This window comes from Nelusetta ayraudi, unplaced genomic scaffold (assembly GCF_046127955.1).
Source record: "Nelusetta ayraudi isolate G7.1 ecotype Tasmania unplaced genomic scaffold, CSIRO-AGI_Nayr_v1 ptg000072l, whole genome shotgun sequence".
In the NCBI taxonomy this organism is placed as follows: domain Eukaryota; kingdom Metazoa; phylum Chordata; class Actinopteri; order Tetraodontiformes; family Monacanthidae; genus Nelusetta; species Nelusetta ayraudi.
In genome coordinates, this window is record NW_027466122.1 from 337,753 (window position 1) to 362,368 (window position 24,616).

At 42.5% G+C, this 24,616-nt stretch overlaps 4 protein-coding genes and 1 long non-coding RNA gene across 6 annotated transcripts; 3 read left to right on the forward strand and 2 right to left on the reverse strand.

Annotated features, from left to right (window-relative positions):
• The first annotated feature begins 531 nt into the window (after positions 1 to 531).
• cryzl1 (crystallin, zeta (quinone reductase)-like 1) lies at positions 532 to 3,885 on the forward strand. 2 transcript variants are annotated; one of them, XM_076043052.1, is made up of 13 exons: positions 532 to 755; positions 999 to 1,076; positions 1,217 to 1,289; positions 1,367 to 1,411; positions 1,617 to 1,685; positions 1,824 to 1,957; positions 2,037 to 2,148; positions 2,381 to 2,401; positions 2,631 to 2,729; positions 2,822 to 2,940; positions 3,043 to 3,148; positions 3,235 to 3,280; positions 3,491 to 3,885. In XM_076043052.1, the coding sequence occupies exons 1-13, from the start codon at positions 690 to 692 to the stop codon at positions 3,585 to 3,587; spliced, it is 1,065 nt and encodes a 354-aa protein (XP_075899167.1). In that variant the 5' UTR covers positions 532 to 689; the 3' UTR covers positions 3,588 to 3,885. The 2 variants fall into 2 exon arrangements, with proteins under 2 accessions (XP_075899167.1, XP_075899168.1); XM_076043053.1 differs by lacking the exon at positions 2,381 to 2,401 and having other exon boundaries at positions 533 to 755.
• setd4 (SET domain containing 4) lies at positions 3,335 to 7,501 on the reverse strand. Its single transcript, XM_076043055.1, has 14 exons — positions 7,354 to 7,501; positions 7,033 to 7,121; positions 6,867 to 6,962; positions 6,723 to 6,760; positions 6,543 to 6,631; positions 6,072 to 6,308; positions 5,798 to 5,857; positions 5,540 to 5,669; positions 5,297 to 5,471; positions 5,074 to 5,152; positions 4,724 to 4,804; positions 4,516 to 4,639; positions 4,299 to 4,421; positions 3,335 to 4,168 (listed from the first exon to the last, which is right to left on the reverse strand). The coding sequence occupies exons 2-14, from the start codon at positions 7,103 to 7,105 to the stop codon at positions 4,013 to 4,015; spliced, it is 1,461 nt and encodes a 486-aa protein (XP_075899170.1). The 5' UTR covers positions 7,106 to 7,121; positions 7,354 to 7,501; the 3' UTR covers positions 3,335 to 4,012.
• On the forward strand, positions 7,436 to 9,976 carry cbr1 (carbonyl reductase 1). The gene is made up of 7 exons (XM_076043054.1): positions 7,436 to 7,554; positions 8,018 to 8,132; positions 8,291 to 8,460; positions 8,558 to 8,665; positions 9,019 to 9,227; positions 9,330 to 9,383; positions 9,618 to 9,976. Exons 2-7 carry the CDS (start codon positions 8,020 to 8,022, stop codon positions 9,789 to 9,791), a joined length of 828 nt encoding a protein of 275 aa, XP_075899169.1. The 5' UTR covers positions 7,436 to 7,554; positions 8,018 to 8,019; the 3' UTR covers positions 9,792 to 9,976.
• Positions 9,977 to 14,398: 4,422 nt separating this feature from the next.
• On the forward strand, positions 14,399 to 17,569 carry LOC142899461 (carbonyl reductase [NADPH] 1-like). The gene is made up of 7 exons (XM_076043051.1): positions 14,399 to 14,657; positions 15,134 to 15,248; positions 15,367 to 15,536; positions 15,627 to 15,734; positions 16,007 to 16,215; positions 16,369 to 16,422; positions 16,632 to 17,569. Exons 1-7 carry the CDS (start codon positions 14,414 to 14,416, stop codon positions 16,803 to 16,805), a joined length of 1,074 nt encoding a protein of 357 aa, XP_075899166.1. The 5' UTR covers positions 14,399 to 14,413; the 3' UTR covers positions 16,806 to 17,569.
• An 827-nt stretch (positions 17,570 to 18,396) lies between these two features.
• Positions 18,397 to 20,132, reverse strand: LOC142899466 (uncharacterized). The gene is made up of 5 exons (XR_012928770.1): positions 19,980 to 20,132; positions 19,758 to 19,804; positions 18,884 to 18,984; positions 18,599 to 18,716; positions 18,397 to 18,508 (listed from the first exon to the last, which is right to left on the reverse strand). It is a non-coding gene; the product is annotated as an uncharacterized LOC142899466 (long non-coding RNA).
• Between the last annotated feature and the right edge of the window lie 4,484 nt (positions 20,133 to 24,616).

The following is a 24,616-nucleotide window of genomic DNA, read 5'->3' on the forward strand; positions in this document are numbered from 1 at the left end:
ATTGCTTGATACAGTTGATTAAACATTGACGATACTTGCACACATCACCACATCAATTGTTGAATCACGACTTGCGACCTGATCCGCACTTTATCATTGAACAAAGTACGTCTTTCAAATATTGTCATTTTCTTCAATACTGATATGAATCCGTCACTGATATGCCTGCAAGGACAGGAAGCAAATACAAATTGCTGCTAGTTTATATTTTTGCGTTTTAATTTTTATGCGATTATCTTCCAATTAAAGGAAACACACGACGACAAATTTATTTAATTATTTAATATCTTAGAATCTGTGAATGATGGTATTATCTCAAGTTACAACACTTAGACTCATCATTATATTCTGCTAGTTAAATTATTTATTCAAAGACGCCACTACGGTGTGAATAATGGATTTTTTTTTTAAGACATCGAATATATATATATATAAAAATAATGCCTTGACGTTTACCAAGAAATGTAGGGTTTTTTTTCCCCCAATAGATGGCAGTGGTGAGCTCTCAACCTCCGGCAAAGAATTGAATGACGAACAAGAAAGTGTCAGCTGATTCAAGCTAGTCAGTAAGAATGCTGCCATAACGTCCATTGTAACTGTATCAGAAGCAAAGACAAAAAAATAATATTGACCCAAGTGATACGAAGTAGTGACGCTTGAGTTTCTCCTTGCAGCTGCCTTTGAACAGAATGAAGGGTTTATACTGCCGAGTCGGTGTGAGTGACACTGAACCCAAGTTCGTTATCCAGGAAACGGTGAGCCTCTGTTTGTGTTTTGCCTCTGCAGGTGGATGGTAATGATGACGGTTTGCAGAACGTATTGCCTGCCTCGTTTTCATCTGTTATTGTGGCCGCAGTGAGATTTTTGGTAGCGTTTGAAAGGCCCCGTAAACAAATAATTTAATCATGGTGTAAAGGTAATGGCATAAGCATCAAGGCGCAATGCAAAGTGTATTTTGGGGCTGATCTAACTGCCTTTGTTTCTGATTATGTATCCAGACTCTTTCAGAGGTTCTAGACAGCCATTCGGTCAGAGTTCAGGTCAAGGCATGTGGGCTCAGTCCACTGGACGTCAAGGTACTGTAAAATATGATTTAAAAAAAACAAACAAACTGATTGGCAAAATAAATTTAAAATTGGTACAGAACACAGTTCTCTTCAACCTGTTACATATGTGCGGAAAAAAAGACTTTTGTGATGACTCTTTATGGCTGCAGTTGCTGCGCGACGTGGGGATTTCTACTGATTTAATCCCTGTTGGCAGAGAGGTGGCCGGCGTCGTTCAGCAAGGTTGTTTTCACACAAACACAAAGGAAACGTGTAATTAGTTGTGAGTAGCAGATTAATTGTTTGATCTCTCCCCACAGTGGGTGCAAAGGTCTCTTTCTTCCAGCCCGATGAAGAGGTCGTAGGTAGGATTTGTCTATATATATTTTTTTTTTTACCAACTTTTAGAACTTGCGATATAGACGCAGTCAGCAACAAAGAACAAAATACAACAGAAATGATTATGTTGTATTATGTATGTTTTATTTATGTCCATAATTTTGTTTCCCTATGCACAAACCTCAAGGTATTAACCGCATATAAGAAATGTGTCTGCCTTCTTTTCCCTAGGGATTCTGCCACTGGACTCTCCATGCTCGGGACTTTGTGATGTCATCGACATAGATGAACACTATTTAGGTAGCTCCCTACACACATAATAGATTGACAGAAGTGTTTATATAAATGTGTTGGTTTTTTCCCCCAATAATTTCACCTGCTGTGAAGTAATTCCATGGCCTTATAATATAAAAAAAAATAACTTCTTGGTCTGTTCAGTTCAGAAGCCGGAGAAGCTCAGCTCAGTTTGTGCAGCTGGAGCTTTGCGCGATGGTGTGTGTGCCTATACTGCCCTGCACACACATGCCCGGGTGGCAGCAGGACACACACTCCTGGTCATGGATGGAGCCAGTGTATGTACCACCCCACAAATTGAGCATCAGCTGTGCAAATCCAAATCTAAAATCATTTCCTCTTTGTCTTCCCTCTAAGTCTTTCGGCCTCATGTGTATCCAGTTGGCCTGTTACCACGGAGTGAAGGTTCTTACGACGTCACACACGCCACAGAAACACACGTTCCTGGAGCAGCTTCGACCCAGCGTAGGTATGTGCACACTTGCATTCGGCTGCCTCCAGGTTTCAGTGCGAGTTTCCCAAAAGCCATCAATATCATCTGTGATGTAAACTTTTCCACCTAATCCAACCACTGATAATCCTCAGTAAGATACCATTGTGATTATTAAAATGTCCTTCTGCTTTTCATCATTCCTGATATTTGTTGTCCTTTCTATGCTGCTTCTCTTTTATTTCTGCCTTTCGTCTTAATTTTTCTTAAGGTGTACAGGAGCCGGTTGTTGGTGAGAGCTTTTCTGTCTGTCCTTCTCACTTACACGGTTGCTGCCTTTGTCAACATGTCACACTTGCAGTAAATAGTAGCCTGTGCATCACTGTAAAGAAATGATGCTACTTTGTGGTTCATAAAAACAAAAACATAATTAAAGTAAAACTGAAAGTTTGACATGAATAATAGTTCCTTTTCTAATATCTCACTAATAGTTTCTTGCCATTTTGCATTTGTATGAAAAGCCAAGGTTATCCCCGTGTATGATGGCTCCTCAGACCTGCTGTCTGTGCTTATGGAGGAGACTGGAGGACTGGGAGTGGACATTGTCGTAGATTCTGGAGGTAAATTATTTTCTCAAATCACTTTATTAACATGGCAGAACAAGATGTGAGGAGCGGTGAACATCGTAATGTCTTGTTTTTTTTGTGCTAAGTACGCCTGAAAGAGGAGGAGGAGTCGTTAGAAGAGATGAAGCTCCTCCCACACAAACATGACATCATCAGTGTGCTGGGAGTCGGTGGACACTGGGTTACGTCCCATAAAAACCTGCAGGTGACTCATCTGCTACATACATATCAGCAGAATAGCAAATATTTTAAACAGGCTGTTATATTTCTGCCTTATATACAATGTTTGTTTCCTGTGCTTCCACAGCTGGACCCTCCAGATTGTAGACTGCTCTTCTTAAAGTCGGCCTCAGTGACTTTTCTCAACCCTGAAGTTTGGACAGCTTCCACAGCACAGCAGGGGAGATACCTCCGTATCCTGAACTCACAGTGCAGCATCTAAAACACTTGTGCATGATGAGGCACAAACACCTTTACCTCCTTAACACGCATGTCTCAGATATTCTCAAAGATATTGTGGAGAAAATGTCGACTGGAGTTCTCAGGTGACCCAAATTTAAAACGGCTGGTCACTCAAAGCCTGAGCTGCTGAGATGATCATCAAGGCACTTTGAAATTAAAAAAAAAAAAAAAGTTTTTTCAAGTTTTGTTTAACATCTTTTATTGGTGTCACTGCTTGTCTCTTCTTTACACTCACTTGTATTATACATTCAACTTCAAACACGTGTAATCCATCGTGTCATCTCTGCCTGCAGACCTCAGCCAGAAGAGCCAGTCCCCCTCTACGAAGCCACGGTTGCCATGGAGACCATCCAACGTCACCACAAGCCAAAGGCAGTTGTTCAGCTCTAACCAAAACACTGAGACCTTGATATGATCAACGACGGCGCCATTTATAGACGCCTTTCAAAGACACACGAACAAACACACAAACATTTATATCTATCATCTCAATAGGATTTTAACTTTGTGTGGCTGCAACAACTTAGAATAAATCAAATCCATCAGACTTGAGAACAAACCTCTTTTTTTATACGTCTTTGCATATAAAGTGATTCAATCGAGAAGCCTCACATTGAGTAATAATGTTCGAAATGTGCATCATCTTTGATAAACTAAAAAATAAAATGGGAAGCATGATACTAATAAATATCATGTAGTTCTTGTGTTTTGTTGCTCCCATTTGTCTTCTTAATTAATTAAATTCTGAAGTCCTCACCTCTTTGTGGACCTCACCTCAACACTCTTGGATGATCTCGCCTCGCTGTCCCTACATTTCATCTTTGACCCTTGGCTCTGTCGACTGAGGTGTTAACAAGCTCACTGTCCTGCTTGGGGCCATTACCAGAGAAGCACACATGTTTCTGCATTTCTGGAGCCAAAACTCTGGCGCTGTGGTCATAGGGACTCAGGCTGTCCAGCTGGTTTCCACCCTTCATTCGTTCGGAAACACAGATGAGGCTGGCTCATCATTATGAAGACTGTGCGGCCTAACTGGGACAGAGCTCTGACCAGATGTGAGCCAACTGCATTCACACGACATTTAGCAGTTCAGCTGGTTACTTGTATGATTTGTAGTTCCATCAAACAGCTTCCCAGGATGCACTTCTCTTCCTCACGCAGTGACTGGGCCACAAAGAGCTGCTCTCTGACTGACTGCTCACAATGCTGGAAGAGATGGGTGATCTGAATAAAAACAAAAATAAAATGCCTTTACAAAATGAAAAACACAGATGAATTATTGCAAACAGTTTTTCAGTGCGCGCACGCACACACACACCTTATCCAGAGCTGTGTGTGTGTCCTTCAGCAGCCTCTGGCACAGAGTGCTGGCTGTTAGTCGGCTCCACTGCTCCCGTTCATCGCACACTGCCTGGCCGAGCAACACTGCCTTCCAGTGGTGGCTGAGAGGAAGCACATGCATCGAATGAATCACTCTTTTCCATATACTCTTACTCTGAAAGTATCAGTTGTCCGCATGCTCTTACTAGAGTGTTTGCGGCAGAGATAACAGCCTGAGAGCCGTCGTCAGCCTCCAACTGGGACCCTCACTTGACACAGTCAGGTTACTGAGTGCGGGGTTAAAAGCAAAGTAAAAAGTCATTTTAAATGAAGAAAATGTTGACATTTAAATTATTTGGCACTAGTATGCAATATAACAATGTTATCCTAAGTCTCAGCATTAATACTGACATAATCCTGTGCATGGAAATGCATTGTGGAGTTTGCTGTTGGTAAATATATTGCACAAGAATTTCTTGCATGACATGGTTCCTTTTATTTAATATCAACTTTGTGTAAGATGGAGGAAGAAAAAAACAAAAAACAGCCATCTTACTGTAGAAAACTGTTTTCTCTGAGGAACTTCATCTTCTGCTCCAAACTCCTGTCACCCCTTAGAACATCAATCAGGAGAGCTGGCGGAAATAAGACCAGTGTAACTGCTAATTTGTCACAGTTTATCTGTATCTGGAGTCACAATTAGGGTTATTCTCCCTAATAATCTAATATACTTAATGACGCAAAATACAAGGCACAAAAATATATGCTTGATAGCTCACCAGAGTCCACATAGACGACACTGTGAGGGTTGCAGGGAGCCATGAAACCATACTCCAGCATCAGGCGCTGGTTATCATGGGATCCGTAGTTGATGAAGGCCTGATGGTAGCGTTTTATCCCAGCAACACTTGTGATTTCATAACATCTTGTCACATTGTTGAAACTTGCTTTTACCTGAAAAAAACAAAAATCAAAAACCCCTTCCAGAACAAACTGTCTATTTACATTTTTCCACAGTTTACCTGCACGTCAGGCCTGTGATTGAGCAGGTCCAGGAAGGGAGCCAAAGCGTAAACATCCTGTCCACACAGGAAGCTGTTGGCTGCGTGTGACATGAAGACGGATCGCGTGTTGACGCTGCACCAAGCCCACCTGAAGGACACAGATCACATTTTAAATTATTCTTGGAACCAAAAATTCAGCAAATTTTAATATTTGAATGGTTTCATATCAGTAAAAGAATATGCTGTGCATGTGTTTGAATGTCTGCTGATGCAGACCTCAGTGCTTCGTAAGTCAACACCTCCTCCACTGGCTCACTGAAAATGGGCTGCAGGGTTCTAGAAAATAAAAAATAGGACATTTTAATTAGATTGTTAATTAAATAAAAAGTGCTTATCCGATTTTCAGAACTACAATTTTTGAGAGACATATCGTGCAAATTAACATAAAAATAGTGAATGAGCCATTATGCAACCTGCCACATTATAGTGGATGATTCTTTGCACACAACCAGAACTATTTGCTGAGAGACCCAGGGCATCACATTCTCACCTGATAAAGTCTTGATTATCTGAGTGGATTTCTTGAACGGCCTCACGCTGTTTTAAAGCCTTTATCTGCACACTGGCTGGAAGTACAGCCATGGTTTCATCCGTAAAATAGGCGGGGCAGGTGTATGTGGACGGTAGCACATCGATATAAGGGAACCAATCAGAGGCTTCTCCTCGGTGTCGCTCGCACACCAGGAAGATACAGAGTGCCACCAGCGGGGAGAGTCTGGGTTTCCAGCTGAAGAGGACAGACAGTTTTTATCTCCACTCATTTCTTTGCAGACAACTAATGATAACTTAAAAATGTGAAAGCGCCACAAACAACCCTGATACAATCTCATATCCAATTTGCAGGACATAACATGACTTGAATTACAATTGAAAAGCCGCTGTTGAAACATAGAAATGTCCAAATGCTATCTTTGACATTTTAAAAGAAGGCACTTGTGAGTGAACGTTTGCATGTGCTTGCCTTTTGATAAAATACCCCAGGTAACTGTCAAGCACCGTTGAGGTTGTGAGCAGACAGGACTCTGGCAAAGAAATAAGCAACTGGCCAGGCTGATGGAGGACAGGGACAAACAAATAAGTGTAAAGAAAACAAAACACTTGCAATAAAAGATGATGTACTTCCTTCCATCCAACACCTTACCTTAACAGTCTTGAGAGCCTGCAGTCCTCTACCAGTGTCTGGATGACAAAAGGCCCAGCAAACACACACAGATGTCTCTCATGAGAAAGAATGCTGTTTTATCTTGACAAAGTAAATGCACAGGTTGTGTTGCCGGTGCTGTACCCGTGAAGTGTGCTGGCTGCAGCAGCCTAGAAGTGAATCCCCGTCCGTGGAGAAACTTCATCAGCCTCACGTACTGCGGCTGGTGACACAGAGCGGCTGGAGAAAAAGACAGGAGACGTCAGAGGCCAAAACAAAAACGTTTGAGACGGCTGCAAAGCAATCATACCTGACTGTGTGAGGCTGTCTTGTTTGTGTCTCCTCTTCCTTGTGGCTCGTCCAGCCTGACGGCTACGACCCATCCTCCACCCCGTGGAGCTGTGAATCGCATTGACTTGAACTCAAGTGTTTTCTCTATAATGCTCACACGCGACGGCGTACTTTACAGGTATATGCATAAAATCAATCAGTAAAAACAATGAAAAACGCATTAAAATGCATTTTACAAACAACCTCACCTGCAAAAACAAATGACAACAAAGTACTATACAAAAATAAAAAATATCTAAGATATATGCAAACGGTACACACATTTCATTGAATGAAATACCTCGATTTGTTATCTGCTCCACGTGAAGCCGTTGCTGCCTGTGATGGTGTTTGGTGAACTCACGTGGTTTGCTTTGCCGTTCCGGGTATGAGCAGAGAGGCTGCGCAGCGAGGGCCCAGCTATCGTCAGTCACGGTCTTCTAGCACCTTCACTTGTTTTGCATCTCTGTCACCACCGCGTCCCTCTGCTCTCTAGAACCAAGTAAGAAGTTTTTGTCTAGTTGCAATCACGTAGTTGCTACTGTATTAATAACACTGGATGCATTTTATGTGCATCCAGTATTGAATAGTTTGCGTGCTAACTGGCGTTTACTAGCGCTATTACATCACGTAACACGGTGGCGTAGGCTGAACGACCTGTAGTTTACTGAGTTTTAGGAAATATTTATTTCCTGCTGAAGTTCATTTTCTCTTTTAAAAGTATTTTAAATCTCAAGGTAGCGTAACATCAGTGTGACGAATTAGTCAGTGCATAGCCTCAACATTTGTTGCTTCGTCTGTTTGTAGCGTTGTAGAGAGAAACTGAAATCGATTTGTCCTAAATTAAAATACAACTTTCAAGTTTCAACAGTTGATATGCAACGTCGTGTCAGCATAAAATGTTACCGTGACCATGTATCTACCTGTAACTAATTCATCAGCATTTCCACTGATATCTCCCTCAGACATGTCCACCAAGGTTGCTATTGTCACAGGAGGCAACAAGGGCATCGGTCTGGCCATTGTGCGGGCGCTCTGCAAACAGTACCAGGGAGTGGTTTACCTCACGGCCAGAGACATGTAGGTGGCTTCCTGTGTACACCTGGACCAGGCTGAGATTTACAAATTTATTTTTGTAAATTAAAAAAAAGACAGCAACTGGCATAAACTGAAGATGTAAGAGAGGGTTTCCAAAGAAAGAGAGGGTGCATGAAATCAGACTTTTGCCTCTTTTGCAGCGGCCGTGGACAGGACGCTGTGACTTCTCTGACCGCTGAGGGTCTTAAGCCTGTGTTTCACCAGCTGGACATCGATGATATTAACAGTATCACCACTGCTGCAGCCTACTTCAAGGAAAAGTACGGAGGAGTGGACGTCCTAGTCAATAATGCTGGGATTGCATTCAAGGGTATGAAACAAACAAACAGAAACCATTCAACAACATTTAAATCTTTAACAATGAAGAGGCACAGATAAGAATGACAGTAAACTGTTTCCCTCTCCAGTGGCAGACACGGCTCCGTTTGCAGTCCAGGCGGAAGTGACCCTCAAGACCAACTTCTTTGCCACCAGAGACATGTTGACTCACTTCCTGCCACTCATCAAAGCTGGAGGTGAGTACAGGGCAGAGCAAGGCCCGAGATGCACCTGGGCCGGTATGGTCTTTAAAATTGAAGTTAATCGAAAATGTGTATTTGGTTTCTTTTTAATTTTCCTACTTAAATGACTCTGTGTTGTCTGCTTGAGACAAATGTGAAAACCATATGCAAGCAGTCCCTCTGCTATTTTTTTTGTTTGTTTGTTTTAAGTAATAAGTCAGTATGTTTTATCTGCTCTTCTCTTTTTTAAAACTAATTATCTGGGAGGGAGTTTTTATTTGTTTGAAAATATCCTCAACATATACATAAACCACACTCTCAACTAGGTCATTGTTAGTTACAAATTAAGAGACTTCTGCAAATTTCAGGTCGCGTGGTCAACGTCTCCAGCTTTGTCAGCGTTCGCACTTTGAACAAATGCAGCCCCGCCCTCCAGGAGCGTTTCCGCAGCGAGGACATTACAGAGGAGGAGCTGGTGGGACTGATGCAGCGCTTCGTCGATGAAACCAAGAAGGACGAGCACAAGCAGGGCGGCTGGCCTGAAACAGCCTACGGAGTATCCAAGACTGGACTGACGGTACAAGAACACACTTCTACCTTTTTGACTTGTCATCGAGTGAGCAGAAACAATAGAAAATGTCCTATCTTAACATGTGTTTTCATATTCACACGTCTGTAGACGCTGTCCATGATCCTGGCGCGTCGTCTGTCCAATGAGAGGCCAAGTGACGGGGTAAATTCAGACATGAATCATGTCACATATGATTTGAACTGCAAAAATATATGCCATGCAGATTTAGGTCTTCATGGTCCTATAGAACTTTAAATCTGTTCAGATCTACATCCCTCTTCACTGCAGTAGGTTTATAGTTTTATTATCACAAAATATAAATTAAAGAAATCATCCACAAAACTGTCATTTAGTTTCTTGCCGTCCTGCATTCATTGGACTTTCTTTATGTTGCAGATTTTGCTGAACGCCTGCTGCCCTGGCTGGGTACGAACGGACATGGCTGGTTCCAAAGCTCCCAAGTCTCCAGAAGAGGGAGCTATCACTCCTGTCTACCTGGCGCTGCTCCCTGCTGGAGCCACTGAGCCCCACGGAAAGTTTGTCTCTGATAAAGAGGTCCAGCAGTGGTGAAATTATCAACCAAAGTGTTGTCAAAAAATGTAAACGCTTTAATTGAAAATAAGCCTTATTTGTGCCAAACGGAGGCATTTTCACCTTTGATAACATTTATTTTTATGATACTGACAGCAAACTTGGAAATTGCCTTATTTGGATGTTACAATCAATAAAATGAGTTTACATTAAAAAAAAAAAAATTCAGACTCAAAGTGGCTTGGAAAATGCTTTTGACCAAATTGTATTTAGATTTATTTATTTGTGTTTAGATATTATTTAATGGCACTTGCTGGTGAAGTTCATAAGACAGAATAATGTGTATTGTATGAAATGCTATGTGAAAGTGAAATATCCCTTTTCTCGTAATAGAATAGAGTGATAGGAATTAGTCAAAATAGGATTCATGTAAAAAATAAGATTATGCTTTCAGGATTATTGGTATAATCTCCTTATTCTGAACGTAAAATAACAATGGCCACATAAACATAAATCTCAGAAAAACAAGTACTCAAAGCCTCTTTAGTTGGGACTGTCAAGTTAGAACTTAGGTTAAAGAAGTGCTTGGTGCAATTTGTAAATTTCAGCACTCATAGCACAGGACAGTAGATTTCCACCCCTGCTCATGTCCGTCCACACACAAGACACTCGTGCTGCGGCTTTCCGTCTACACCGTGAGCCTTCAGCTCATTGTTAAAGACTCTGAGTACGGCATCTCGCAGCTGGCTGCTGCTCATGGTTGTCAAGCAGTCCTGGCCGCGAGGAAAATACGTTGTATTGGTGCCTGAAATCTGAAAAGACGCTTCTGGGAATGGAAAGTGGGCAGAGTTCAGTGTCACAGCTAAACACTGCACAAAAGCATGTGGCAGAGTTGTGGAGGTCCTTACCATTGCACACAGCCAACTTGTTCCCTCCTACATACTGGGTGTTCCATTTATGTCTTGTCTGGATCTTGCATTCATCATAGACATGACTCCTCCGCATAAAAGCAAAATCGTAACCCTGACAAGAAATAAAAGTCACATCATCATCATTGTCATCACTCTTTTACCAATTTTGGCAAAGATAATTTTTCTGATCATGTAAGAAGTGCAACATGTTTCATTTAGTGGAAAAACATTAGCTATTCTCACAACTGTATCAATTGTTCGTTACCACCTCCACAGGTGCTAGCACTACATTGTTTTTCTCCCCTTATATAATGTGTTGAAGGCCTGAAGTATCAGAGTCAGCAGGAGGCTGCAAACACAGGGCTAAATGTGCCGTTTTGTGTTTCACAGTACTTGCCCTGGAAGACCCAAACATCGGTAACCCACAATTTTAACATAGAAGGCTCCTCCAACCAAAGTCCAGCTCGGTGTTTTGGATTCAATGTGTGCATGACTCACATGGTTGCACATAGGTTTGCAGTAGTATTCATTGCCAACTCTGGCACATGCCAGACCTCCGTTGACAGGTATTTCAGGTTCAGGGCATTGGGTGGGCTCTGGGTCTCTGCACTCTGCAAATCAGAGGTTACGTCTCAGTCTGAATCCATTTGCAGACATTTAAATAAACAAACTGCATTATTTCTTCATGTGAGACGGAAAATAAATTGACACAAAATTCGACAAGATGCTTTAAAATGGGATAAGCTGAATAACAAATGATGTGGCCCGTGGCAGCAGCAGCTCTTCCTCATTAGGATTTGGTTTAAGGTATAAGACAAGCAGAACGAAAGAAAATTCTTTTGACTTTGAGTGCTGGGACTTCAAGCAAAGGAAAAATGAAGTACAAAAAATAGAAACATAACGACTCGTGACACGTTTCTCCTCCTACCTTTCTGGAGGTGTTTGTGCAGAAGGTCAGTCAGACTCCTCATAGAGATCACCACCGCAGCCGCCTGTTCTCGGCTCCATGTCAGATTTTGGCCGCACTCTGCTACCGCCTGTTGGTAATTTCTGAACATTAGAACTATTTTGTTCGTTTGACAGTGGCTCGCCTAAAAATGATAGTCACAATTTTGTGTATTCAGGCTCTGGTGACACTTTGGAATACATGCAGCTAAGGTTTTGCCAAGGAAAAAAAATCTCCACATTACAGAGATGAAAACAACAACAACAACAACATCAATTACAAAAAAAAGAGAGAAAAACACCCGTAGTGTGTCTCCATGGAGACCCTGCGGAGTCCAACTTCATATGAATTTACATGTTTTATTAGTAAAAATACTAAGTCCTTTTCACGTGCATGTTGCATGGCTGAGATCAGCAACGGACACAAGAAAACATTTGATAGTTTCACAACAGAACCTTGATAGCGGTTGACAGCTCCTCAGGTTGGGAGCTGCAAGTGTCTTCAGCAGCTGCAGAAAAAGACCAGACTGCAAACGGTGACACACACACACACACACACACACACACACACACACACACACACACACACACACACACACACACACACACACACAAATATTACATATAACTACCATATTACATCTTGAGAAATTCACTGCCTGATAAAGATTGTCTCCAATCCCCTGACAGTTACAGCTTTCCAAAAATGTTCCAAGCTTACCCACAAGAGAAAAGAGGCAGATTAGTGTCGCCCTCGAAGCCATGGTGACTTAGATGGAGATTTACTGAACCAGAACTGAAGTAATACAGTGGGACCTGGAATGAGTCAGTTTCATTTGACCATGACGAGCAGTCCAAAGTTTGCAAGGTTTGCAAATATTGTTGTTTGCTGCAAGACTGGATTTTCCAAAAGACCAAGTAACTAAATACTGGCATTTCATTGTATCACTTGACACAAGTTGAATATATTGATGTCAAAGGGTCTTTTGCCTGGTTAAATCGGTTAAATAAAAATATAATGTAGGAATGAAAACAAGGTTTTGAGTCTTTGTGCCCAAGCATTATTGTTTTTTCTGAGCTGTGAGAACTCAACAGATTCAAATGTCTGTGTGAAATCTTCTCTCTCTCTCTCTCTCTCTCTCTCTCTCTCTCTCTCTCTCTCTCTCTCTCTCTCTCTCTCTCCCTCCTTCCCACACACACACACACACACACACACACACACACACACACACACGGTGACTCAGTGTCGGTAAGTTGCGGCACACTCACAGGCTCTGTAAATAATTCACCCTCGATCTTATTCATTATGGATGTTTGACAATCTGGGAGCAAATTAATAATTGAGGTTTGTATGGAGCACGTTCATGCTCATTAACACAGAATTTACATTTTTTGGATGTTTGATTTGAGAAAAGAAGGTGATCAGTCCTAAAAATACTTTGAAATCTTCCCACAGATTTTTCTCTTAATTGATTCTCCCTTTATAACTCTTTGTCATCAAAGTGATGTTGGACAGAAAAGTTGAGAGATGATGGCCCTGAGACCATGAGATGGTGTTCTTGTGGCCTCATGGTCAGTCTGTACCAGCACCTCGGATCCCCTTTCATTCGTCTGCCCATTTTCATTGCTTCAAAGTTACCTTGTATGACTTTTGACGTCTATACTGTGGGAAATATAAGAGGGAAAGACATCAATGCAATTTAATTCTTTACACAACTCTTAAACGATCAAGGCCCCCAGTTAGAAAATGATCGATCGGTGCTGTGCCTGCACTGAAAAAAATAAATAAATAGAGAAAACAGACGGCATCGCACATGAGCAATCAGACTCAAATGACGCAAGAGGCAGCAAGCAGTCCTTGGAGCAATGAACTGAATAAACTCCCTTCAGTTCAGAAGCCAGGGAAGCGGGACACACACTCCTGGTCATGGATGGAGCCAGTGTACGTATCACTTTCTAAAAGTGAAGCAAGTAAAATAAGTTAAATATGGATATTTCTCATTTCTGTGGGGCTCAATTACAGGCTAAATGCACATTGTTTGAAAAGGAATGTTAAAAATGAATTTTGCCTCGTATCGGACTGACACTGGTTCTCTGCAGTTTAATTCTACACACAAAATCAAAGTTCAAATGTATGTTCTATACACTAAATGACAATGAAGGAAAGTAGCATGATGGCGACTGTAGTCAAACGCTGCCACCTCGTGGCTCAAAATTATGGAGGAAACGGAAGGACGTGGGAGTCATGAACATTGTTGTTGATTCTGGAGGCAAACGCTTTCACCCAATGACTTAATCCGTTCTGCTGATCATGAAATGAGAGGCAGTGGACATTTTCATCTATTAAAAAAACAACAAAAAAAACTTGACTGCAGAAATGACAAGCAGTCTGTATTTTATTTCCAAGTTTTATTTAATATGTAATCATCGTTCTTAGGGTCAGGGTCATTATTCACATTCAAGCATAATCAATATGTATTATTATTATTATTGTTGTTGTTCACATTGAAGCTTTTATCAGTGCATTAGCCAACTGTTTTTGCAGAAGCCAAGGACTCACTCCCCAACCCCCGCCACCCCCCCACAAGTTCGCAATTATCAAAAATGTAACCGAAGAAAAGATCGTGTCTCTGCAAGACATATGCCCTTTCAAGTCTTACTAACCGTTCATCCATTTTAGCCAAACAAATAACTGCAAGCTGCAATACGTTCAATATCTCATGGCATAAGTCAACAGGCCGCCGTTCAAACACCACACGGAAGTAAAAAAGTGTGGAGTCATGCCCGTCAAATAAATTACACAACATGTCCACACTTTACAACCATAGGTTACACCTACTCACCGCTATACACTGTATCTATGCTCACCGCTACAGGTGCAAAAAAACCCTGCCGCCCACGTGGGCTGCCTGGTCATTCCGGGTGTGCGCGAAGAGGCTGCGCACAGTGACCGCTATTATTAACTGGTCCCAGCCTCTTTCTCAGCACCTTTCACCTGTTCACCTGTCGTCGTCAGCAGCTCGTTCCTCTGCTCCCCAGAACCAGTCAAGTAAGTTTCTGTACAGTCAAGTCATTTAGTTCCTAGCTTATTGCTTATATTGAATGCATTTTTTATTTATATGTGGTAGAATAATTCTAAATCGCGCAGTATTGTATAGTAGTGTAGGGTAATAATAATGATACATGCAGCTATATGGCTAGTGGCGACTACTAATTATTAGTGCTTCGTTTGTTAGTATAGTTGCAGTGCGACGTAAAACCACAGAAATTCTCATTTATATATATATCTCAAAATTGAAACTAAGTTTAAACAGTTGATATGCTGTGTCATGTCTCAGTAATAAGATTATTTACTGCTCACAGCTATGTTCACATTGGTTAAGAATCAACGTTTGTCATCATGTAAAAAAAAATACGATAATGACAGTTAAGCAACTGCTCTCCATGAATTAGTGCTTGATAGAAACTGTAACTATTTAAAAATGTACCCACTCTTTAATCAGTATTAAATCTCCCTGTGGTCAGACATGTCCACCAAGGTTGCTATTGTGACAGGAGGCAACAAGGGCATTGGCCTGGCCATCGTCCGAGCGCTCTGCAAGCAGTTCCAGGGAGTGGTTTACCTCACGGCCAGAGACATGTAGGTGGCTTCGTCTGTACACCTGGACCAGGCTGAGATCTACAAATGTTTTTTTTATTTGAGGTTAAAAAAAAAAGAGAAAACAACTGAGATGTTTGAAAGGGTGTCTCTGTTGCAGCGGTCGTGGACAGGAAGCTGTGACGTCTTTGGCCGCTGAGGGTCTTAAGTCCATGTTTCACCAGCTGGACATCAACGATCCTAAAAGCATCATCACTGCTGCAGCCTACTTCAAGGAGAAGTACGGAGGAGTGGACATCCTCGTTAATAATGCTGCGATTGCATTTAAAGGTTAGATACAAAAAGAAATCAGACGACAACAACATTTTAAACAATAAACAGTCACAGATAAGAATGAGAGTAAACTGTTTCTCTCCCCAGAGGCAGACACGGCTCCGTTTGCAGTCCAGGCGGAAGTGACCCTCAAGACCAACTTCTTTGCCACCAGAGACATGTTGACTCACTTCCTGCCACTCATCAAAGCTGGAGGTGAGTACTGAACAGAGCAGAGTTGCAACTGGGCTGGTATGGTCTTTAAAAAATTATGGTTAATCTAAAATGTGTATTATTTTTTGTGTTGTTTTAATTCACTTGAATTAATCAGTCAGTTGGTATTATCTCTTTTTCTCTTTTTCAAAACTCATTATCTGGAACAGAGTTTTAATATTTCTATGATAATATCCTCAACATATACATAAACCACACTCACATAGAGGCCATCAGGAGACTAGAAGCTCATTGACTTCTCCTGTGGATTTCAGGTCGCGTGGTCAACGTCTCCAGCTTTGCCGGCTCGAACGCTTTGAACAAATGCAGCCCCGCCCTGCAGCAGCGTTTCCGCAGCGAGGACATTACAGAGGAGGAGCTGGTGGGACTGATGCAGCGCTTCGTCGATGAAACCAAGAGGAACGAGCACAAGCAGGGCGGCTGGCCTGAAACAGCCTACGGAGTATCCAAGACTGGACTGACGGTACAACAACACACTTCTACCTTTGACCTTTGATCACCTGTGATTGGCTGTCTAGTGCTCAAGATCCTGATATTGGTTTTTATCCTATCACATATTAAAATGTAACAAAGCAGGACATCGGAACTAAATGTGGATGTTTTTGTCTTTCTGCAGATGCTGTCCATTATCCTGGCGCGCCGTCTGTCCAAGGAGAGACCAAGTGACGGGGTAAATACAGACATGAATCATGTTGCAGATAAAACTTGATCTTGCAAAGGAAGATCTAGATTTGCATAATCCAATATACATAAAACATGCGTCAAGCTTTTTAGTCTTATTAGCACAAAATTTAAGTTAAGTAAACCGTCCTCAAAACTGTCCATTAGTGATTTAGTTTCATGTCTTCCTGCTTTCATTGGACTTTCTTTATGTTGCAGATTTTGCTGAACGCCTGCTGCCCTGGCTGGGTGCGAACGGACATGGCTGGTTCCAAAGCTCCCAAGTCTCCAGACGAGGGCGCTATCACTCCTGTCTACCTGGCGCTGCTGCCTGCTGGAGCCACTGAACCTCATGGCAAGTTTGTCTCTGATAAAGAGGTCAAGCCGTGGTGAAATGATCAGCTAAAACTCCCCATGAGTCCATTGAAGATAAGCCTTATTTGATTCAAATACAAACATTCACACTTGTGATAACATTTATTTTTGTGATACTGACAGCGTACTTTGAAGTTGCCTTATCTGGACACTACCATGCTTGTGTAAATCAATAAAAAAAGAAATCACAACAAAAGTTCTTTGGACTTTTTCTGGGTCAAAGTGAGTTGGAAAATGATTTCGGACAAAATGTATTTAGATGTAATCACGTCTGCTGGTAAAGTTCATAAGAGAAGAATTTGCACTGCATTAACTACTATGTTAAGATCCTGAAGTAACATTTTCTAATATTACCTTTCTTTTATGCACTTTTCTAGAACAGTCATAGTCTGCACTGCTTCAACGCATTTCCAATAATTTTGTAATGTTTGAAATAATTTCTATGAAATGTAATCTCGTCCACGTCGATGTTATTTTGCTTTTCACGACCCTGAGATGAACTGGTGTCTTGTTCCGCTACCTCGAATGCAGAAGGAAGCGGGAACAGAAAATGGATGGATGGATGGATGGATGGATTGGTGGATGGATGGATGGATGGATGGATATCATCATCGTATTTATAGCGTTATCGTTTGATAAGGGTTAGTCTTATTAATTGTTTTTGTGTCACGGTGACTCAGCAGATTGCGCTATGGACATTTCCAGACTCCTCCCAAGATGTTGATACAAAAGAAAACACCTGGCACCTTAAAGATTTTAAGATTATAGAATCAAATGATATATATATATAAAAAAAATACGATGTAGTGGTCGGACTGCATAATGATTTATATGCTTAGAAATATCACAGTGTGTAAAGTCGTGTCATGCAATTGAAATACCCTAACCCTAATAAACAGATAAAGGAGCAGTAAAAAACACTATGAAGCCGATAATTTGCTTTATAGCTGCAGTGATGCAGATTAGGAACGATTTGCACATGGATCCCCTTAAATTTCATCGTCAACATGACTCTGCAAAAATCACTTTGGTTCTTAAATTTCCTGCTGTACACTCCATTATATAACTGACTAAGTATAATAGAGGACGGTTAATCATTTTTATGGTTGGGTCTGGTGTTCAAAAAGAGAAAACTTGTACTTCTTGTTGCCTCTTGTTGCTGCAGTTTTTCTTTGGTCACACGGCTGCCAAAAAGGGAAAGTGGAAGATTTTACATCTGACTAATTTCCAAGTGTTCTGCCAACAGTCAGAAGTTTGTTTCCACAGTCAGACATCTCAGCCCACAATTCCCAAACTTTTAATCCAGATCAGAATTGTCTGGAAGAGCTCAAATCTAAGAACTGGGTTTCACAAGAAAGAATATTTTAGGTGATCCTGATCTACAGGAACTTTGGATCCAAATCTGGCAAACTTGGTCTGAATCGGGATCTGATGTCAATTTTGGTTATTCTAAAGGTCCAAGGTTGAAGTTCTTTCTAAATTTGGTGATAGAAATCTTCCTGATTGAACTGAGGGTTGATTCAAATTGGATTGAGAGACATTCAATACTTTTATCACTGATCTCTGCATGCTACCTTGAAGTAGAGTATAGGACTAAATGATACATAGATTTCAGATTATATCCTGTTTATTAGTATAATCTGCATATCACAGCTGGCTGCTGCTCCTGGTCATTAAACAGTTCTATGCCATATTTGTGTCTGAAATCCAAACTGGAGCTTCTGGGAACGGAAAACAGGAAAAGTTCAGCTTCACAGGTAAAACAATGCACAAAAATTGTTGCCTCAAAAATATGTGGTACAACTTCTCACCGCCAGTGCACATAGCCAATTTGTTCCCTCCTACATACTGGCTGTTCCAATTAAATCCTGTAGGGGCGCTGTGTTCATCAAATATACGAGTCCTCCGCATAAAAGCAAAATCATAACCCTGACAAGAATTAAAACCGGCATCATCATCATCATCATCATCATCATCATCATCATCATCATCATCATCGTCATTGTTCACAATACTTGCCCTGGAAGACCAACGGAACAATGTTAAAGCAGAAGGCTCCAGTTCTATATTTCCTGTTCAACGTGTGTATGACTCACATGGGTGGATAAAGGTTTGCAGCATTGCTTGCCATCGTCCTTTCTCCATGCCAGTCATCAACTGACCAGTACTCTGGGTCCTGGCTTGTGCGTTGCTTCTTCTGCAAATCAGAGGTTAAGTCTCAGTCTTCCTCTGTTCTGATGCAATTTGCAGCCATTTTATTGAACATACTGCAGTATTTCTACTTCATGAGACAGAAAGTTCTACAAGGTCTGTGCAAGGACAGTATATCCCCCCCCCCCCCCCTCCTATTTCCTCATTTAATTTCAGGTTCACCTAAGCAACCGCTGTAGGAAGTGCTGCTCGAACGAGCCCATCAGCGGGGACTACTTCACAACTTTTAATCTTAATAAGCCATGAGATGGATTTCTGTGAAATATGCAATTGTTCTGCTTCCCAGGTGGAGTTCTTACAATATCAGTGATCAAGTCAAGTGCTTTTTTAAAGTGGGATAAGATGACTAACAACTTCTGCTGCAGTGGGACCTATTCCTCATTAAGGTTGAGTTCAAGGTGTACGACGAGCGGAGAGAAAGAAATATCTCAAGACGATAGAGTCCTGCGACTCAAAGCCAAAGAAAAAGCAGCAATCATCCAAAAGACGTTGTGAAATACACACAAGTCAAGAGAGACAAAGCAGCAGGAATGTCTTTACGGTGCTCCTGGTGTCCACCTTGACATGCATTTAAAGGTGTTATTAGCCAAAATATTGACATTTACTGTCTATAGCATGTGCATGTTTCATGGCTGAGATCAGCAACGGCTGCTTGTGGAGAGCCGCTTGAAACAGAAATATGACAACGTTTGATTTCCAACATCTCACCACAGTTCATGCGTCTAGTAAAAAGCACATTTAGAATGACTAATGGTTCACCTGAGCAGCCCGATCACCAGGCTGTGAGGCTGCAAAACAGCACAAGACTGCAAATAGACACACACACACACACACACACACACACACACACACACACACACTACATGTTAGCACCATAATATTACAGACTAAAACTTTTTATTGATTGTTGCGTTTCACTGCCTGATAAGGATCAATTCCCTCCAATCCCAGCTCCGCTTTTTCAAAATGTTCCAAGCTTACCCACAAGAGAGAACAGGAAGATGAGTGTCGCCCTTGAAGCCATGGTGGCTTAGATGGAGATTTGCTGAACCAAAGCTGAAGAAATACAGTTGGAGCTGGAACGAGTGAGTTTTTTTTGAACATGACGAGCAGTTCAAAGTTTGCCTGTTTTGTAAATATTTTTTTTGGAGTGTGCTGCAAGACTGGATTTTGATCTTTTACCTGGTGACTGAATAAATAAAGAAAAAAAATTGCACTCTTCTCTTCAAAATGAATCGTTAAGCTGTGTGACGTAACGATGTTAACGTAGCCAAATGTACTGTATGTATGACATCTCTCTCCCTATTCTCTCTCTCTCTCTCTCTCTCTCTCTCTCTCTCTCTCTCTCTCTCTCTCTCTCTCACACACACACACACACACACACACACAGGGTGACTCGGTGTCAGTAAGTTGCAGCACGCTCATAGGCTCTGTAAATAATTCACCCTCGAGTTTATTCATTATGGATGTTTGACAATCTGGGAGCAAATTAATAATTGAGGTTTGTATAGAGTGCCATGGAGCTTATTAACGCACAGAGTTGACAATTGTGATTTCAGTTTGGTGTTTGATTTGAGAAAAGAAGGTGATCAGTTCTCAAAAATACATTTTGAGATCTCCTCACTGATGGTCTTGTAATTGAATCCCCACGCCGGGAAAGACAGATAAGTCAGTCTTTAATGATGTTCTTGTGACCTCATGGTCAGTCTACACTGTCACCTCGGATCCCAATTCAAGCAAAGCAGTCCTGAAGCAATGATCAAATGCACTTGAGCTGAGAAATATATAAAAAAAAACCAACTCAGCAAACATTAAGATTTGCCAGACAGCAGCAGAATCAGCCTGCCGACCTTCATGTCTCTCAGAGCACCGACTGAATCCTGCTTCATCTGGGGTTAAAATCATAACTATCCTCTTGTGCCATAATGTCATGCATGTAACCTAGTGAGGTAGTTTCCTGCAGGGGGCAGTCTCGGCGCAGGAAAAACCTCCACTCCCTCCCACGACGAGCCACGTGTATTTGTACCACGCACATCACGCGCAGCATGCCACAGTCAGACACTCCGAAGCCCTTTGGCAACCCTGCAATGTGAAAGTAATGAACAGCACGTCGTCTGATGGCGGCTCCCCTCTGTCTAACCTCCCCCTGGTACCGGCGGTATCCCCACACACCAACCCGCGGCTCCTCCCACTTTGCCCGTTGCTAGTTGATGCATGTGGCTGCAGCTGCAGCCGCGGAGGCTAATTGGCATTCGGCGTGACGCTGCGTGTACCTGTTTCACAGAGCTGTTGCTGTCTGGGAGGTTGAGCGTGGGCCTTCGGGAAAAGGTTTGCAACGCAAAGCAGATGATGAATAATAACGTTTCAGCTTGTTGCTAATCACCCCTTTTCTTTTTTAATCAGTCCCCCCCCCACCCCCCCCCCACTACCATCCTTCCCCAAATTATTCCATGACACGCGGTAGCAGCAGCAGCAGATGTGTTTTTTTCTGAAGAAGAAAAAAAAAAATCAGATGCAACACAAAGTCCCTGTGGGAGATTCCCCTCCAAAAAAAGTCTGCAAACACCTTTCAAAAGCAAGATGTGCGCCCCTGTGTACGGAAGAGAATGCTGGGGGGCGGGGGGGAGGGCGGCTAAAGAAAAATCAAAGTAAACAGGAAGTTTTAGACAAGCGGGTTACGGGGCAGCCGAATGTGGGCCTGACAAACTCCAGCTGTGCGGCGTCAAAAACACGAGTCACAGCGGGAGGCGGCGGAAAAGATCCTCTCTGATCCCCCGTCTCGCGCGACCCACTGCGCCAATTAACAAATAATTACAACCGACACAGAGAGAGTCTGCCGGTGGGGAGAGGACGTGGAGCGGAGGAGGTGTTTGACTGACGGCTCCGCTCAGAGTTTTTGTGCGCCGCCCTTCTTTCCAAATTGTTTGGTGCATTTGTCGCGTGTCAAAGAGGCGACAATTACAGGGAGCGTGCAAATCGGAAGCATCTTTTTAAGGAAAGACTGTTTTGTCTCTTGCACAAAAGCCAACGAGAAAAAGCGTGACGGCAGGCGAACGGAATTTCTTGTTTCTGACGCATGAAAATCCCATTGTCAGTCTGCAGTGTGGCCTCGTGTTGCATGTCGACGAGGCAACAGACAAAAAAAAATCGCAAGAAGAAAAACGAATTCAATGAGGTGTTCTATAAAGCACACCGACGTGATCATTCTCACCTAGAAAAATAATGTGCAATGGGAACAATACCGGACCACACATCACACAACGAGCGCACACAGTGGCTTTGAAGAACCTATGTGTGGACGCTAATCTTTGTTTGATGTGCTACAGCGAACTCAGACGTCACAACTTCCTCTTCCTGTTCTTCTCCTTTGGATCAGCGAGAACATCATCCATGTCAAGCCCCCGAAACTTTTTTCAGCGACACCAGGCTGATGTATGGGCCTCTTCCTACTGATAATCCTGATGCCCCGGGCAGGCATGAAGGAGACACCTGGTGGTCAGACGGTGAATTACACGTATCCGAACCCTTTGATTATGAGAACTTTTATCTGTCTCCTACAGGCTCATTTCCCAAAACACCTTCAAGGATTGAAGAGAAGCAACAGTGCAGAACACACACATACACACACACACACACACGCACACACACAGCAGATGGAGTTGACTATTAATTTTTCAAATATTTATAAGATGCAAATGTGCGCCAGGAACGATGGGGCCGTCCCCGAACACCTGTTTCCCTGCCGGCTCGCCCGGCTCACCGCGTCCATCGCCCGCCTTCCCTCTCACCCTTTCATCCGTCCTTGCGCACGAGATGCTCTTTGAGTTCCGCCTCGTCTCTGCAGCATGCGGGTAGAGCTCCGCGCCTCGCTGCCACACAGCAGTAAACACACCTGTTTACTCTTGCAGCTAACCTGTTATTTTTCTCTCTTTGACACATCACTTCAGTCCTTTGCCGCTCCTCCGTCTCTTTGCTCAGCTCGCTGCCATTGAGTCGCCGCGCCGACAGCAGCGTCAAAGGTTATGACATGACTGGCTGCTGACTGTCTATGAGCGTGTGTACACAAGCTATTCAACTGGTTCAGAGCAGCGATGTGTCACATTTTAGCTACGTAAGTGCGTGCATACGGTCCTGATACTGATTTTGTTCTTTAAAGTGCATGACCTGCGTCGGTGGGATTAGTTTCAGCTACCAAAGCCGCCTCAACAGACATAGGAGTGCATAAAAATGTCCACAATTACATTCAACAGTCCTTTTCAATAAAAAAAATAATAACTTAAAACTATGCGTTGGATTCGGCACCCCCGGAGGTTTTCACTCCACCTGGAATACTGAGAAATTCTGCCAAGTCGGCCTGCCATGTATTTGATGTGTCGAAGATTTATAATTAACCAGATGGGAGCAAAAAAAAAAAACACAGGCGCAAATATTTTCTACGATAAACACTAACCACATGTAAACATTTGTTTTCCTACGCAAATAAGATGTGTGAACATAACAAACGGTGGCGCAAATCGCACTGTTTTGGCCTCCCGAGTGCTACAGCACAGTCATTTTGGCGTCGCGCTGAAGATTTAATGCGAGGACTCAAAACCGCATGACAGCAGTGTAAAGCCTGCCGAGTCACCCGGAGCAGATCTGAGTAATGGCGATACGCTCTGCAGCTCCGCAACAGAACGAACCGGGAAGGAGGCGGTGTGCTTGTGTGTGTTGGAGCGAGGGGGGGGGGATTCCTCGTGGCTTGAAAGGGTTAGCGCTGCTGCCAAGAACTGACAGGAGGTCAAAAAGCCGCTTTCCCTTTTTCTCACTCCTTTTCTTTAAAAGCCCGAGGAACACAAGCAAAACAAAAGGTGCCTGCAGGAGAGGTCTGAGATGATGCAAACAGAGGAGGTTGAAGAGGAGGAGGAGGAAGATTTGTTCGCAGCTGATTCAGTGTTTGCCCGAGGTCACAGGAGAAATGCCTGTCACAGTTCTTCTCATTTCTGATGGAAGTTTTGATTTTTGTTTTGACAAGGTCGTCAAGGCTTGATGTTTTGCGGGATAACCATGAACTATCTATGGTATCTTAAAATCCACTGGACTCCTCAGGATGCTTTTACTCAGACTACTCACTCATCAGAAGAATCAAAGAAGGAAAACAATCAGCCTTCTAGGACATAAAAAAACAACAATATAGCGAAAAAGAGAAGCAGGAGGTCTGGAATATATGAGCTGCTGAATCTGGTTTCCAAAACAAATGACATCTTTAAAAAAAACAAACATTCAAGTGGCATTAAGAGCCTAAATGAAACGGGTCATAGGGTTCCAGGGCCAAGAACACAACATCTTCTGTAGAGTTAGTAAAGAATAATAAAAAATGATTTCCCCCCCCCTCTTGAATAAAAATGCAGTAAAAATTCTGAAATTTGCAAGAATTTTGTGTCTCTCTAAACCCTAAAAGCCATTATGGATCTGAGCTTTGTGAAGAGACAGAAAATGGCGAAAATCAGAGCCTTTGACGTAAGCTGCGTTGTGATTCCTCCTTCTCAACGCAGCTTAAGTCAAGACGGCTTAAGTGTTTTTGGGTTGCAAATATTTTTTTTCTCCTTGAGCCACTCATGCTGTAAATGGGCCCCTGG

Excerpts from the sequence above, each read along its gene's own strand:
- setd4 (XM_076043055.1), bottom strand. The coding sequence starts at position 7,105 with ATGGGTCGTAGCCGTCAGGCTGGACGAGCCACAAGGAAGAGGAGACAC. Across the intron at positions 6,309-6,542 it reads CTGGGGTATTTTATCAAAAG|CTGGAAACCCAGACTCTCCC; the intron begins GCAAGCACATGC and ends TGTCCTCTTCAG. Across the intron at positions 4,805-5,073 it reads AGAGAAAACAGTTTTCTACA|TAACCTGACTGTGTCAAGTG; the intron begins GTAAGATGGCTG and ends CCCCGCACTCAG.
- cryzl1 (XM_076043052.1), top strand. The coding sequence starts at position 690 with ATGAAGGGTTTATACTGCCGAGTCGGTGTGAGTGACACTGAACCCAAG. Across the intron at positions 1,412-1,616 it reads GCCCGATGAAGAGGTCGTAG|GGATTCTGCCACTGGACTCT; the intron begins GTAGGATTTGTC and ends TCTTTTCCCTAG. Across the intron at positions 2,941-3,042 it reads CGTCCCATAAAAACCTGCAG|CTGGACCCTCCAGATTGTAG; the intron begins GTGACTCATCTG and ends GTGCTTCCACAG.
- cbr1 (XM_076043054.1), top strand. The coding sequence starts at position 8,020 with ATGTCCACCAAGGTTGCTATTGTCACAGGAGGCAACAAGGGCATCGGT. Across the intron at positions 8,461-8,557 it reads TGCTGGGATTGCATTCAAGG|TGGCAGACACGGCTCCGTTT; the intron begins GTATGAAACAAA and ends TTCCCTCTCCAG. Across the intron at positions 9,228-9,329 it reads TATCCAAGACTGGACTGACG|ACGCTGTCCATGATCCTGGC; the intron begins GTACAAGAACAC and ends ACACGTCTGTAG.
- LOC142899461 (XM_076043051.1), top strand. The coding sequence starts at position 14,414 with ATGTCCACACTTTACAACCATAGGTTACACCTACTCACCGCTATACAC. Across the intron at positions 15,249-15,366 it reads TACCTCACGGCCAGAGACAT|CGGTCGTGGACAGGAAGCTG; the intron begins GTAGGTGGCTTC and ends TCTCTGTTGCAG. Across the intron at positions 16,423-16,631 it reads AGGAGAGACCAAGTGACGGG|ATTTTGCTGAACGCCTGCTG; the intron begins GTAAATACAGAC and ends TTTATGTTGCAG.